The sequence below is a fragment of the Phaenicophaeus curvirostris genome, chromosome 3, assembly GCF_032191515.1.
Source record: "Phaenicophaeus curvirostris isolate KB17595 chromosome 3, BPBGC_Pcur_1.0, whole genome shotgun sequence".
Classification (NCBI taxonomy): domain Eukaryota; kingdom Metazoa; phylum Chordata; class Aves; order Cuculiformes; family Cuculidae; genus Phaenicophaeus; species Phaenicophaeus curvirostris.
In genome coordinates, this window is record NC_091394.1 from 43,099,697 (window position 1) to 43,115,035 (window position 15,339).

General features: G+C 38.5%; 1 protein-coding gene and 1 non-coding gene across 3 annotated transcripts in view; both read right to left on the minus strand.

Moving 5' to 3' along the window:
* RECK (reversion inducing cysteine rich protein with kazal motifs) overlaps positions 1-15,339 on the minus strand; it is a 61,074-nt gene that overhangs the window by 32,258 nt on the left and 13,477 nt on the right. The window contains exons 3-6 of one of the 2 annotated variants that reach the window (XM_069853767.1): positions 12,634-12,708; positions 9,324-9,360; positions 4,721-4,806; positions 2,639-2,686 (exon numbers count right to left, since the gene is read on the minus strand). In XM_069853767.1, the coding sequence (XP_069709868.1) occupies positions 2,639-2,686; positions 4,721-4,806; positions 9,324-9,360; positions 12,634-12,708 (246 nt within the window). Of the gene's footprint in view, positions 1-2,638; positions 2,687-4,720; positions 4,809-9,323; positions 9,361-12,633; positions 12,709-15,339 lie in introns of those variants that run through there. The other variant, XM_069853768.1, reaches the window with a different exon arrangement.
* Positions 10,376-10,478, minus strand: LOC138719473 (U6 spliceosomal RNA). Its single transcript, XR_011337218.1, has one exon. It is a non-coding gene; the product is annotated as a U6 spliceosomal RNA (small nuclear RNA).

Sequence of the window (15,339 nt, forward strand, 5' to 3'; positions counted from 1 at the left end):
AAAATCTTTCAAAAGAAAGTAAATAAAGTACATCTCTGCAACACTTAAAAACACTCAGCAAGTTGTGTTAAATTTTGTAATTTCTGTATGCAGAGCTATTTGAAAATAAAAAAGTTTAATAGGATACAATCTTCAATACACTGATCCAAAATTAATAGCTTACAGCACAATTCATTTCCAAAACATTTAAAATCTCCAGATTAGAATCACAAGCTTCATAAGTATTTACAGTAAAAGTAATCCAGAAACATACGATCAGCAGAAAAAGCATCATCAATTAATCTTGTGAAAAGCTGGCACATCAATGCTGAAGTGATTCTGCTACCGTACTATGTGAGACTGCACTTCACAACTTCAAACGCTGTGATGCCTGCTGCTTGGAGTTAGGGCTTTTTTTCACTGCTCTGAACCCTATGTCCTACCCTTGAAAACTTTGCCTCATTCTGCATGCTCATTAACTTACTGGGAAGCTCTAGGGTAACTGCTAAAGCTGCTTCCCTAATCTCAAAAGATTACAGAGAAGTACTGTGCACAGTTCAGTCAAAAATTACAAGAAGCTTTGAAAATCCTCTAGGAAATCCTTATGTAAGTACATAAGTAAACTATGATAACCTATGAGAATGTTTCCAAAAAGGGAATTATACTTTTATATTCGTAAGTCAGCCAGTTTTTACTTACATGTCACAGATATGTCATACCTCAATAAAAGACTTGAGAGTTGATGAACAAGGCCTAAAATAATTCTTGTATTGGATCCTCATTTTTGGTGTATGAAATATGAATTCTTAAACACAAAGGCAAACAACAGTGCGTATAACATTGTGTTTATGTGATTCACAGGCAGTTTCTGATCTTATGTCACACCTCTTTCAGTTTTCACTAGCCACTCCCTTCCCAATCGTTCAGTTTCTTCCACAGCCAACCCCACCGAGTACAAAGTGTGGTACCAGTCACGGACACAGAAGCTACTTATAGACTAAAGAAAGAGCAGGGAACAATCAACCACGGCACCAAAAAAATTTATTTTCTAAGAAACAGAGGATGAATCACTAGGGTGTGAAAAAAAAAATGCAAGTTCCCTCCAGAACTACTTCTTGGAATCTCCTATCTTAGGCAAAACTTCCTTGAATTTTATATAACCAGTGGGTCTCTTGAGAGCACTGTAAGTACTACGTCAAGAGTACTTGTAAGCCTACACATATAGGAAAACCCATTGTCATACAAAATTCTGTAATAACAAGATCTATCACATTAGTTAATTTATTTGTGTCACTAATGCAATATCTGTATTAATGAGCTCCTAGCGCTTATTAAAAAAGTTCTTTCCTCCAGAAGACTGATTCTTTCTTTCATCATTTTTTCCCTCTCCTTCTCTTTTAGTGTTGCACAGACAGAAAGAGTTAAGGTTTTCTGCACAATCACAGCATGTTCACTCTTCAGAAGAGTGAGGGACACACTTTGCAAAATTCCAGATAAAAACTGGAAAAAGAAGAACTAGGAAAAGTAAGATGACTATCAACATTTTGTAGTCATTCTTTAATGTCTTACCTTTCCTCTTCCGTTCTCCTTCAACCCATATTGGCCAACCTCCTACAGCAATGCAGAAATCCAGAAAAAAAGAAGGAAACAGACCAGCATAACAGAGGAGAAGCTTACAGATGTTGACAGTATAGCATATCATAGCATCAGAGGAGACAGAACTACTTAAAATGAAAATTCATTTTTAAAAGCACAAGCTGTAGTAATTTTAACAGTGAAGAGTCTAGGAAAACACTCTGTAGATTGTTTAGATAAAATGACCAAAGATGGGTAGTGGGGGGAAGGAATTTAAAATTTCCTGGAAAAACAGGAAACCTGCTACGCTTCCGCCCAAATGAAGAGAACAGAATTGTCTGGTAACATGAACTGTTGATTATAAGCACAATTTATGTAGAACTACCTAATTCAGGGCACGAAGAAATGAGATGTAAGGGGGTAGGAGGAATCTAGCTTTTAATTAAGAAACAGGTGAAAGCCAAGAAGTCCTAGCAGAACAGCATTTCTATAAATTGTACTAAGAATAAATAAAGGCAGAGTTCTGAAAATATCCTGATGATTAATTTTAAGACCAGAAGAGTAAAAACAATTGTAGGCTTTCATAGTTTTCACTGATGTTACAAAGAACTGAAATTATTACTTCACTGATGTTACCAACAATTTGAAATTATTTACATTAAGAAAGAATATTTAAAAGGTTATTGTTTCCTGAATTTATTCCTCTAGGTCACTTTTAAGCTGACTCTCCCACTATAGAAGTAAAAATGATTCTGATGGAATGAACGCTCACAACGAATGCTGACTTTCATGATAACTCCCACGAAACCAACTTTTTTGGAATCTGTGTCTCCATTTTGAAAATTGCATCTTTTTTCATTCAAATTAAGATACATGCAAGTCTAAAAAAAGACAACACCTTTTTACAGAAAATGATGGTGCTTTTAAAATCTGTAGAGAGAGGTATTTTACATTTGGATGAAAATAAGTATATCCAGAAATATGACTATAAGAAGATTGGACTTACCCTTTTCTAAAGGCTACTTTTTACAGAATTCATAGAAGAGCTGATTTTTAAGATATATCCAAACACATACACACATACCTCATATTCCTTCCTGCAGAGCTTTAAAACATCATTCTTTGCAGAAGCCTAAAAGACAGATGAATATCTCTTTTAGTAGGAGAAAATAATAAAATCACGTAGGAAAGTAAAGCCAATTCTACATTTATATTCACTGTCATAACCATGGATTTATGATCTATTTAAATGTTTCTTTTTACAAACCAAAAGAATCCATGCAAAGCTTTAAAAAAGGAAAAGCAGAAACTATGACTGTCAATACTACATTGAATTAAAAAACCAAAACCTTATATTTCTGCACCAAGTTACCTGATACCAGAAGCATGTAAAGCAACTTTGTTTCTGTGAAAGGTTTGCAAGACAGAGCAGAATACAGGAAACGTTTAGGAAACAGAAGAACTCGACCATAAAAATCTCTCCATTTTATATTCTCAGTACCAATTATGTGCCTCTTTCCCTTCTCCTCCATCTTGTATGCAGGGTCCTAGAGTTCCTAGTATGAAACTAAGTTGCAGAAGTTCTCCCCTCAAACTGCAGATCAGGTTTTTTTCCCTGCAGAGTCTCTCCTGCTCCTTCTTCATATGACAGATACTCAAAATTATTAATAGTACTAACATTAGTTACTTCCACCCCCAGTAATTTAAAATACCAGAGTAATTGACCTTGGACCTATCATATCACCTTCTTCAAAATTACTCCAAAGCCCCCTCAAATTTCAAGAATCAAAATTAAAATAAAAATATTTCCCATTTTCCCTAATATTATATACATATTATATATATATAAAAAAAGTATATTTTAGTTGAAATGAAAATCATATAAAATGTATCAACCATAGTCAGCTATGGTACAAAACACAGTCAAGAATCTCAGACAGCAGAGTTTGTAATCAAACAATACAGCACTGATTCTTAGCATAATGGGAAACGATTTAATGATCATAAGATTAAATTAACATAATTTCATAGGACATTGCAATAAATGGAAGTGCTTTCATCACGTCTGAAAACATTAACATAAATAAATCTGAAAACTTTGCTAAAAAATGCAGACGTGTGTATCTCATCAAAAGCCCCCTGTTTCTTCACTCCATCTTTTTTCCACATTACTATATAAAAATAGGAAAAAAAATGAAAAAACGCTTCACAAATTTTTAATTAAAAAGTCATTGCTAAATTTATATATTATGCTTAAAACTGTCACTTGACAACAATGAAACTAACTTTCTTCCATCTGATTAAAAAAACCTTTTTGAACAGGTACAAAATCCCATTTTGGGCTGTAACCAGAGTGTTGTATCACTAAACATTACACTGCAAAAAAGGAGAGCTTAGAAATAGCCACACACTGACTCCCACTCAGAATTATTTTAAAATAACAACTTTCATGTAGAGATTGTGACAAAAAAGATTCAAGTTTAGCATAAGCAAAGAGAGCTTCAGAATTTTTATGGATTCAGTCAATAAATTACTATAAAGTAACAAACTAGACCATATCAGCAATAATCATGTGCCTAATGTCTGCAAATCAAACCTAAGTGGATTGGATTAGCTCCATTTGCCAAGTGCAGTGGTGCTAGGACACGCCTGCAGCCCAATTGTCAACTCTCACCTTGCAACTTCTGTGCTGTCAAAGTCAGTAAGATTTCATCTTAGCTGTATCTTCATTACTGAGCAATTAAATGTGGCATCAGAATACACAAAAAAGGCACAGCTAACATTAAAGGCCTTAAAATTTCTCCTTCAGGCTCATCAAGTCACAGCAATTAGCCTAGCCCTATAGCACAGCTCAAAATACAGATCCAAAAATACCCCCCTCAAGCCCCACCACTTTTTTTAAAGTACGTTTTCATCTCAGCAGACTTTTACTTTTTTACTAAAAATTCACTTTACACCCATAAATTCTTTGGTTTGGGTTCTGGAATTTATCATCAGTAGTACCTGCCAGGAAGTATCCAGTCCTATTTTGTAATTTTAAAAAGAGTTTATGTGGTAATTTAATTGTGATGTAAAAAACACATTAAACTTGATGTTCATAAACAGAAATTACTTCAACACAGCATCATTTGATATTAACCACACAAAAACAATCAGAAAGCCGTACCTGTTTACATGCCTGACGACATTCTGCAGCAATAGCCAGTTCACAGCAACCTAAACCAACCCACCCGTCAGACTTCTTCAAAACTCCTTGGAAAAGAAGATGACTGTACGTATTACAGTAGAAAGAGAATCTGTGTCATCATTTTCCCTTCCCTCCCCATGAGTCAGTTACTTTCCGAATTTTATATGTCTGTTCTCATTCAAGAAGCCCATTCACAGATCACATTTTTATTGGAATTTATGAAGTCATTTGAAATCAACTTTAAGTAAGAAAAGAGCAAATCTGTGCCTTAATAAATGCTGAACTCGGTAATTATGACCTATACACTTAGCTTAAAGATGCTTTATGCAAACTATTTTATATGTTCACTGGAGGTATGACAGTTTGATAGTTTGATTTATCTAATCTGAAATATAAGACAACAGAAACCACCAGTTAAAAAACCCAACAACCCTCATTAAAATCATCACTATTATCTCCTACAGACACATCCTCTTCTTGGTTTCAACAGCATATTTTTCTAACTTTGGCAAATCAGAACATGTTTCTTACTTTTCCTTCAGGCTTCCTGTAGTGGTTTTGGTTGAGATGGAGTTGATTTTCTTCATACTAGTTGGTATGGGGCTATGTTTTGGATTTGTGCTGAAAACAGTGTTGATAACAGAGGGATGTTTTAGTTGTCACTGACAGTGCTTACACAGAGTTAAGGCCTTTTCTGTTTCTCATACTGACCTGCCAGCAGGTGGGCTGGGCTGGAACACAGTGGGGACAGTTCAGCCAAAGGGATATCCCAGACAATATGAAATCGTGCTCAGTGATAAAACTGGGAGATAGAGGTTGGTGGGGGCAGGCTGGGCAGGAGTCGGTTGGTGGCGAGCAAATTGTTTTCTTTTGCATCATTTGCTTTTCTTCTCTTTTTGTTGTTTTGTGTTTGTTTTTTTTTCCTTACATTTTTTAATTATTAAACTGTCTTTATCTCAACCCACAAGTTTTTTCACTTTTACCCTCTGATTCTTCCCACTATCCTACTGGCAGGGAAGAGAGTAAGCAGTTGTGTGGTGCCTACCTGAGTGAAACGATGACACTTCCTTTGTAATTTGTCTCCCCAATAACATGGTTTGATATCCAGAATTATCTTCAATTGAAGTTTTCAATCTCCCTGTCCCTCTTTTTCCATTTATTTCACTATACCATTACCCTCATTTCTTACCATAAGGTTAACTAGAAAAGCAAATTGCTGCCCTAAGCTGTTTCACCCTCTTAATCTATTCACAAAAATAGACCTTACGTTTGCAACACATCAGAAATCAAATAAGAGCGGAATGCACTCCTGGATCTATTTCTCACATAAGTTTAAAGAGAGACATAATTAAAGGGAAGGTTTAACCTATGCAGCTGCTCAGCAGCCATGGCAAGTTTGTTACATCCTTTTTTTCTTAGGGTAGGGGGTGAAATTATTTAGCTCAAATGAACCAATTATTCTTGTTATGAATATTTAAAAAATAAGCCAGTATTTTAGGACATGCACAAATTATATCCTTTATGTAGAAATAAAAACTTTACAAAGTAAAAGAATCAACCACTTAAAAAAAAGCTCTTAACCCTAGTAGAAATATCACATGGAATGCCCAGCTTTAAAAAAGGGGAGTGAAAGAGCTAGGAGTGAGAGCAGTGAGCTTAAATTAAAATTCAAAAGAAAATACTGGGAAAAAAGTCATTAAAAATAATTGTAATCAATGGAAAACTATCACCAGTAGGTATTTATAATGATTAAAATTGCCTTTAAAATACACTTTGTTGGCTTTACAAACACAGGTGTCATAGAAAGCCTTAATGTATCAGTCTTTCATGACATTCTAAAGGGCAAATTAAGAAAACGCACTAATAGTAAATGTAAAAATCTTTACCTAAAATAACATATTTTCCCAGCAAATTAAAATGAAAATTAAAAAATTAAAATAGTATTTACATTTATTGATATGCAAATGAAACGTTAATGCTCACCACAAGCAAGATAGCAGGATTGCACAGCAGGTCACGAGAGCAGAGGCCAATGTGGAAAACAGCTTTTGGTTTGGTTGCAGCCTGTGTTCAGTCAGACTGAAGTGGCCGTGTACCATATGAATAGTCCAGACCTTCTGGAGGCATGGTAGGCCACTGACTCACCAGTCTTTTTGGAGACTGTCCAAAATCCTCTTTATGCCTATTGGCATACTTCTCCAGTTGAAACTATTTCAAAACAGATGTGAAGGCCACAAACAACTGCAAATTCAGCTTACCATAAACGGGCTACAGACTCAGTTTTTCAGAGACTAAGCATCTTTCTGAAAGTGTTAAGGAGAAGGGTATTGTGCATACCTCAGTAGTCTGTAATCAATGTTCAAAAATGTAGAGTCTGAATCAATGTTTTAAACTAATTCCAAGAGGAAATGCATGTCTACATGGAAGCCATATATGTGTATTTAACTACATATGTACAGTTAATTGCCAAATCAACTAACCTCTACATTCTACTTTAGGCATAAAATAATGTAGCAGTCTTTTCTGCATAACTTTCACAAGTGGAGCTACACACAGACTCCTTTCAATCCAAAAAGCAATGTTCAGTAGGATAGTTATTAGTAGGATTGATATTGTAAGGTACAAGGAACCTAAAAAAATGTAAAAGAAATACCATGTATAGTATGAAAGCGAGATTTCCAGAGAACTTTGCTGGAATAACCAGTTATATCCCAGAGAAACACATCATAAACATAGCTGTACAGCTTTAGGACCAATGTCACCACTGAACAGTCACTAGTGAATCGTCAATGAATAAATCAAGGATCCATATTTTGTGCAATACAGAGCCTGTAGTTTTCAGACATATTTTTACTTGAACTCAACTGTGCTAAAAGAATAATGCAAGCTACAAACACATGCCAAATTAAGAATGCTGCTAAGTTTCAGCCACAGTTAGTATTTTCTTGGCAAGTGGCCCTCTCCCCAGGATTCTTACAAGTAGCAGACAAGTTTGCAGAAAAAAAATTGATGTCACATCTTCAAGAACAGTGAACTGAAATTTTGATACAGCAATTTATAAACTAATTTTGTAGTCAAGGTAGTTAAAACTCATGCATTTCTGATGAAAGTACACCTTCAGTGAGTCCATAGTTCTGATTATTCATCAAATTAACTGATACAATACAGGTTCCTGAACTATAGATTATCTAGTTGTCTCTTTGAAGTTATCTACTCTGCTTATAGAAAATGATAAAACTTAACATAAGAACATGACCTGTGGAATTGCTTTCAACATTGGCAGCATCGTATGCAGCTGTGTGCTAACTCAGAAGGGAACTATTGAAGGGAAGGTGATTGTAGTAGATTTTCTTAATTTGGTAAATAAAAAGGCACCCTCGGTGTATTTGTAGATGATACAAAACTGTGAGGAGAGGTTGCTAAGCCTAGTAGTTGTGCTACCATTCAGAGGGGTATTGACAAGCCAGAGAAACAGGCAGAGAGGAACCTCGTGAAGTCCAAAAAACCTAAAGGGAAATGTGAAGTCCTACACCTGGTGAAGTCCCCATGCTCCACAGCCCAGAGGAGGCTGACCAGCTGGAAAGCAGCTTTCAGAGGATAATAGAATCTCGCCATAAAGGCACTGACGAGGTCTCACACCAGTTTAAGAAGTACAGGAAGACAGTCTGGAAGTGGTATGCTTTTTCCACTTGCTTAAACACACCTAACATTTAAAATAAAATATTTATTTCTTACTTGCAGTAAAAGCATTAGCACTCATTTGTATAGAGCTACAGAGCTTCAATGAAGATTAGGTATTGTCTCCAAGTGAAAACGTATCAAGTTTTAGATGAGACAGAAGCACTGCAACTTCAGAAAAACATCGCTGGTTAAGCAAAACTACCGAAATACAAGACAGTAAATCTCTTTGCATGCACTGGAATCAACTGTTTGCCTCTGAAACAGGGCTGTGGAGAAGTCTGATGCCATAAGATGTTACAGCCTCCCCTTTCCTCACTACCTCTTTTTCAAACATAGCATGCTAATTTCACTTGAAGTCTTTCAGAAATGAAACAGAACAGTTCTGTCTTTTGATTTATGCTTTAACTACCTAAATCCACCTGTACCAGGAAGTTTGGCTCTTGATCTGAGCCCCTGCGCTTCTTGAATTGTTTGTCTACTTCTTACTATTTCCCTCTGTTACTCAGTTTTTTTCCAAATTACACTGCATCTAGAGAAAAACTGCAATAATCCACGATTTTCCAGATCATGCTAAGGTAGACTGAAACTAATAATACTAGAAAAACCTTTAAAGGAAAGAAAATTTAATATGTCCTGGATGTGTCACAGAAGCACATGTTTAATTATACAAACATATTAAACATTTTTTAATTAGGAAAAAAAAAAGCACTGTTTAAAAAGAGAAAAGCTCAGGTAACCCACTTTCAATTAAAGGAAACTAAATGTCAAATACAGTTCATAAAGGAAGCATAACGAAAGTTGAATTATCACAAAATCTATAGGTATAGGTGGTAGACACAACATCAAAACATGCATATGCTGAAAAAGCAACATGACTCAATAGCAAACTAGTAATTCTTACCTGGCAAAGAAGAATTTATACAACCCCATACTTCACCCTGAAAAGAAAAATGCAATTAAGTAAAAATAAGTCTAGAGAACAAGAATTTCTAGCAGACAAAACTCAGCATTTTTGCCCTGGCTTTTAAATATCTCATTGGAAGAATTTTTATGTCTATAACATCTCTGAAGAAGTGCTAGGAGATACAAGTTCAGCAGCACTTTCTTTCCTGAGAAGGATGCCACCTACAGAGTATGAAATCAACAGCAACATTTTTATAGGTGCAGAACATGCTGTGATTACCTGGAATATCTAGCTAGCCAATCTTCTCCACCAGTGTTTGGAGAACTAAGTAGCGACTGTTTTAAAGAGATTTATCTAGGACCAAGACCTGTGGAGAAGCTTATTGCCCTAGCACCGCTTTCCACCAGCTTTAAAAAAAACCAAACAAAAAATCCCAAACATGACACACAAAACAAAAGAAAGAGGTTTTGAGGTACCCCACAGATCAGAGGAATGTGGCTTCAGGTGAAGATAAATACATAGAGGGAAAAGTTCCATAAGAAAAGTCTAGGAACATGAAAAGTTACAATAGGAACCTGTTGGGGTCACCCTGACCGCAAAGCACTTCTGGACCTAAGCATAGGTTCTGCTAAATGACCTAAGTGGCTGATGGTATTAGGTAGAAGAATGCTGCAAATGTTTTGTGGGTTTATTTTTGGCAGCTGTTCATAGAGTAGCTGTCCCTGTCTCCCTCACTACCATTACTACCAAGCTGACTACAGGGGATTCTTTACACTGGGGCTAGAATTAAAAAATTAAAAAAAAAAAAAAAGGAAGTCAGATCAGACACCAGTCTGCCACACCTACTAATGTTACCCGCCCAACAAAAGATACAAATGTCCTGGAGGAAGGAGGTTTAGAGTTTCTCTTTCCTTTATAGTCTGGGATTCCTGAGGCCTGGCCTTAGCAGTAAAGACTGAAGCAAAGATGGCATTCTGTAACTCCATGTTCTCTCCATTCTCTGTCACCAGGGCACCCACCTCATCCAGCAGTGGGCCCACACTTTCCCTAAAAATACAGAATGTTTCACAAATTTGCATGTCCTCCTTGTGCAGGGCCTGTGCTAATCTTCTCTGTATCGTTCCAATTTCAGCGTATGTGCTGTAGAAGCAAGTAGATATCCACACTGCAACTTGAGGATCCCATGATGCAACAGGTAGACGTGTCATGAATGAAGCTGCAGCCCATGGAGAGCACACACTGGAGCAGGCTCCTGGCAGGACATGTGGCCCTGTGGAGAGCAGCCCACGTTGGAGCAGGTTTTCCAGTGGGACCTGTGCCCCCTTGAAGAGGGGCCCACACTGGAGACGGTTCCCTGGTTTTCCTTGTGGCCCTGCAGGAGACTTACACTGGAGCAGTTTTGTTCCTGAAGGACTGCACCCTGTGGAAGAACCCACAGTAGAGAAGTTTGGGAAGAACTGCAGCTCATTGGAAGGGTCCACACTGGAGAAGTTCACAGAGGCCGTCTCGTATGGGTAGGACCCCATGCTGGAGCGGTGGAAGAGCACAAGAACCCCTGTCAGGCAATTATTCTGTCACTGCAGGAATTAATGACTTTCTAAAGTTGCAATGGATCTGTATCCAACGATCTAAGACTGTCCTGCTATCTGTAGGAGTTTCCCACTTAGATATCTAAGACTCAAAGTTAATTTAAAAGAAAAGGGTAGAGAGCTTTCACTTCTATTAGTTCCACTTCATAAATACAGTTGATCTCCCTTATTTCATGAGAAGATTAATGAGTGGACTTGATGTTCTCAAGTGTCTTTTCCAACACAAACAATTCTACGATTTGAAGATAAAGTTGCCTCTTGCGTTGGCGGTTACTGTAGTACCTCATACCAGGCCACACTCTTTGTATTGGATTACCCGAAGGAATATAGACAACACAATCTCTGTAACCAGTGATCCAGAAAACAAACCATGTGATTAAATTCATAACCTATGTGCTCACCTATGGAATGTCACCAGGACATCCCTCCAGCAAAGACAAGTGGTATCTGAAAACAGCAAATGTGGTATTAAGTTGAATTGTTATTTATTTTATATCTAAATGTCTTTTTAAAAGTTTATAAATATTATCAGTTCAGTGATATCCATTTCAGATATACACTGGACAGCAAACTTGCCATTTAGAAATGTGGTAACTGAGAGTTAAAAAAGTCACGTTTCTCCCTTTCAGATATTCTGTCTTCTAAAAATGCCCTGCTCTGCTCTATGGGTAGATCTTACTCTTGCTATCACGAAATAAAAGACAAAGTAACCCAATATCAAAACAAAAGCTACGCACCACTCTGACATGTTTTCACGCCATCAGCTGTCTATGACTTTCCAAGACCTTATTGCTGATGATTCACCGAAACAATACAATGAAGAAACACTGAAAAAACCACTTTTGTCGCACAGGAAGAACAGACGTATAAGCAAGCACACTCTTGCAAAGTAGCTTATAAAACATTATTCTCAGATTTACTACTCATACACGTTGCCGATTTGATCTGAGTAAACATTTTAGGCTAGCTGGAAACAGGACTAATTCTGTTTAGAAGTAACAAAAATTACAAGAAGAAACAGACCTCAACTGTGTTGAAATATTATAAGCTGCCAAAAGATAAGACTCCAGAACTTACAATCTGAATGACAATGTTTATCTCTTCCTTGATTAGATAATCTCCAAGACAAAAAGCAGATTACATCCTTCATTTTTTTAGTGATACACTAGAGAACTTGTGGGAAATCATAAGCTTACTTATTCAATGAAAGCATTACTTCAATTTGTTGGATATGGCCATAACTATTCAGAGCTACTACAAGGGTCTCCTTACCTCAACCCAACCAAGACCTCACAGCTTTATCCCATACACAAGCTGGAATACATCATCTAATTTAAGTCACTGCAATCAACATCCAAATGACAATCACCTAGAATACTTCTTTACAACATAGGTCAGATTTTCCTTGCATTTTGTAGCTTATACAACCAGGACACTGCCAAAATTGCCAAGTCCTGTCTTATTGGAAACAGCATAATATACGATAGCTTTGAAAAAAAAATTGTCCTACTCTGAGGATCGGATCTCATTATATGAATTTTTCTCATTCTTGAACAAAGAATAAAAAGCTTGAAGACAGACACACATGTTCTACAAGTTCAAAACTCAGTGAGTAAATAAAATACAAATAATGCTAAAACCTTATTTTTACAAGCAAAGCTTTGTCAATGTAAGACCAGTTAGTTTGCTTTCTGTAATTAAAAACTAGCACTGCTTACCATTGATTCTGGACAATACTCAGGTGCTCGCTGCAATAAGTGCTTCAAACGGGAATCACTCTTAGAAGACAAAATCTGTTAGAAACAAAACACAACTTAAAATGCATAGAATGTAAGGTATTCAATGCAATACCTTTTTCAATTGATTTCATCATTTTTAGTTTCACTACTACCTACCCTTTGACAATTTTAGCCAAAAGTTAATATGTAAACAATGCAAAGTTCAGATTTTCCTTTATATATCTATAGTCTTTCAAATACGTTCCACTTTTTATGAAGAAGAAATTTTTGTATTTAGAAGTGAATGAGAATGTCCTCCTCAAACTTCTCAATAAAATGTTTCTATTGAATAGGTAGCATGAAAAGCAGAGAATTTCTGCCCCATGTATCAAAATACTATAAAACTATTTATTTAATTAATCTACATGTTACATTACCGCAGACAACTAAACGCCTTCCTTAAAACCCTGAAACAGAGTCACAGAATCACTAGGTTGGAAAAGACCTCCAGTATCATTGAGTCCAACCATTCCTATCAACCACTAAACCATGCCACTCAGCACCTTGTCCACCCATGCCTTTAATATCTCCAGGGATGGTGACTCAACCACCTCCCTGGGCAGCCTCTGCCAGTGCCCAATGACCCTTTCTGTGAATTTTTTTTTTCTTATGTTCAGCCTAAACCTCCCCTAGCGCAGCTTGAGGCCCTTCCCTCTTGTCCTGTCCCGTCACTTGGGAGAAGAGGCCAGCACCCTCCTCTCCAAAACCTCCTTTCAGTTAGTTGTAGAGAGTAATAAGGTCTCCCCTCAGCCTCCTCTTCTCCAGGCTAAACAACCCCAGCTCCCTCAGCCGCTCCTCATAAGACCTGTTCTCCAGTCCCTTCACCAGCTTCATCACTCTTCTCTGGACTCGCTCCAGAGCCTCAACATCCTTCTTGTGGTGAGGGGCCCAGAAGTGAACATAGTATTCGAGGAGCGGTCTCACGAGTGCCAAGTACAGAGCGAGAATAACCTCCCTGGACCTGCTGGTTACGCCGTTTCTGATCCAAGCCAAGATGCCATTGGCCTTCTTGGCCACCTGGGCACACTGCTGGCTCATGTTCAGTCGGCTGTCAACCAACACCCCCAGGTCCTTCTCCTCCAGGCAGCTTTTTAGCCAGACTTCTCCAAGTCTGTAGCACTGCACAGGGTTGTTGTGCCCCAAGTGCAAGGCCCGGCATTTGGCCTTATTAAACCTCGTGCCATTTGACTCTGCCCAGCGTTCCAGCCTGTTCAGATCCCTTTGCAGAGCCTCCCGACCCTCCAGCAGATCAAAACTTCCACCCAGCTTAGTGTCATCCACAAACTTGCTCAGGGTGCACTCAATGCCTTCATCCAGGTCATTGATGAAGACATTGAACAGGGCTGGACCCAGCACTGAGCCTTGGGGAACCCCACTTGTCACTGGCCTCCAGCTGGATTTCACACCATTTCCCACCACTCTCTGGGCCCGGCCATCCAACCAGTTTTCCACCCAGGAGAGTGTGCGCCTGTCCAGGCCAGAGGCTGACAGTTTCCTAAGCAGAATGCTGTGAGAAACTGTCTCAAAGGCTTTACTGAAGTCCAAGAAGACCATATCCACAAGACGATGCAAAAGGTGCCTTGGTCTCTTTAGCTTTCGTGATCTGGCCCTTCCTGTGACACAGGGATACTCAGCCATCCAAGCTGCCATTAGGTAATAATTCTTGTCCTTCGTGTACAAATAATTAAGCTATCAAATAATTGTAACACGTACAGCATCAAACCCATGAGGGATGAGGTGTGAGTAGCATGTCTTGCTCTCCTTCTCCATGCCAATTCACACAAGCAACAACTGGGTGTATTGTGTTTCACATAGATTCCTGTCATGCCTGCATCACCAAAAGTAGTGTCACGTTGTTGTCCCTGAAAGCCAGGTGCTCCTGGCTCTGATCCTGTCTTCTCATTGCTAAAATTGCAGGGATGCGGTCACCCGTTCTCACGCCAGAGCCTGAGTTTCACTCAGCCTTTCCCTCATCCAGTAGGCGAGTCACTTTGTCATAGAAGGCAATCAGGTTAGTTTGGCAAGACCTGCCTTTCATGAACCTGTGTTGACAGGGCCTGATCACCCAGTTATCTTGCATGTGCTTCATGATAGCACTCAAGGTCACCTGTTCCATGCCTTTCCCCAACACTGAGGTCAGACTGACAGGCCTGTAGTTTCCTGGATCCTCTCTCTGAACCTACCTGTAGATGCGCACAACATCAGCCAGCCTCCAGTCCAGTGGAACTTCCCCAGTCAGCCAGGACTGCTGGAAGATGATGGAAAGGGGTTTGGCAAGCACATCCGCCAGCTCCTTTAATACCCTTGGGTGGATCCCATCTGGCCCCATAGACCTGTGTGTGTCTAGCTGGGCAAGCAAGCCCCTAACCCACCTCCTCTTGAATCATGGGAGCTTTGTTCTGCTCCTGGGTGTATACACACAGGGAGCAACTACTCTTACTGTTGACGACTGAGGCAAAGAAGGCATTAAGTAGCTCAGCCTTGTCCTCATCCTTTGTCACAGTTGTTCCATTTGCATCCAGTAGGGACTGAATATTCTCCCTGGTTCTCCGTTTACTATTGATGTATTCATAGAAAGATTTTTTGTTATCTTTCACTGACTTGGCCAGTCTGAGCTCTAGTTGGGCTTCAGCCCTCCTGATCTTT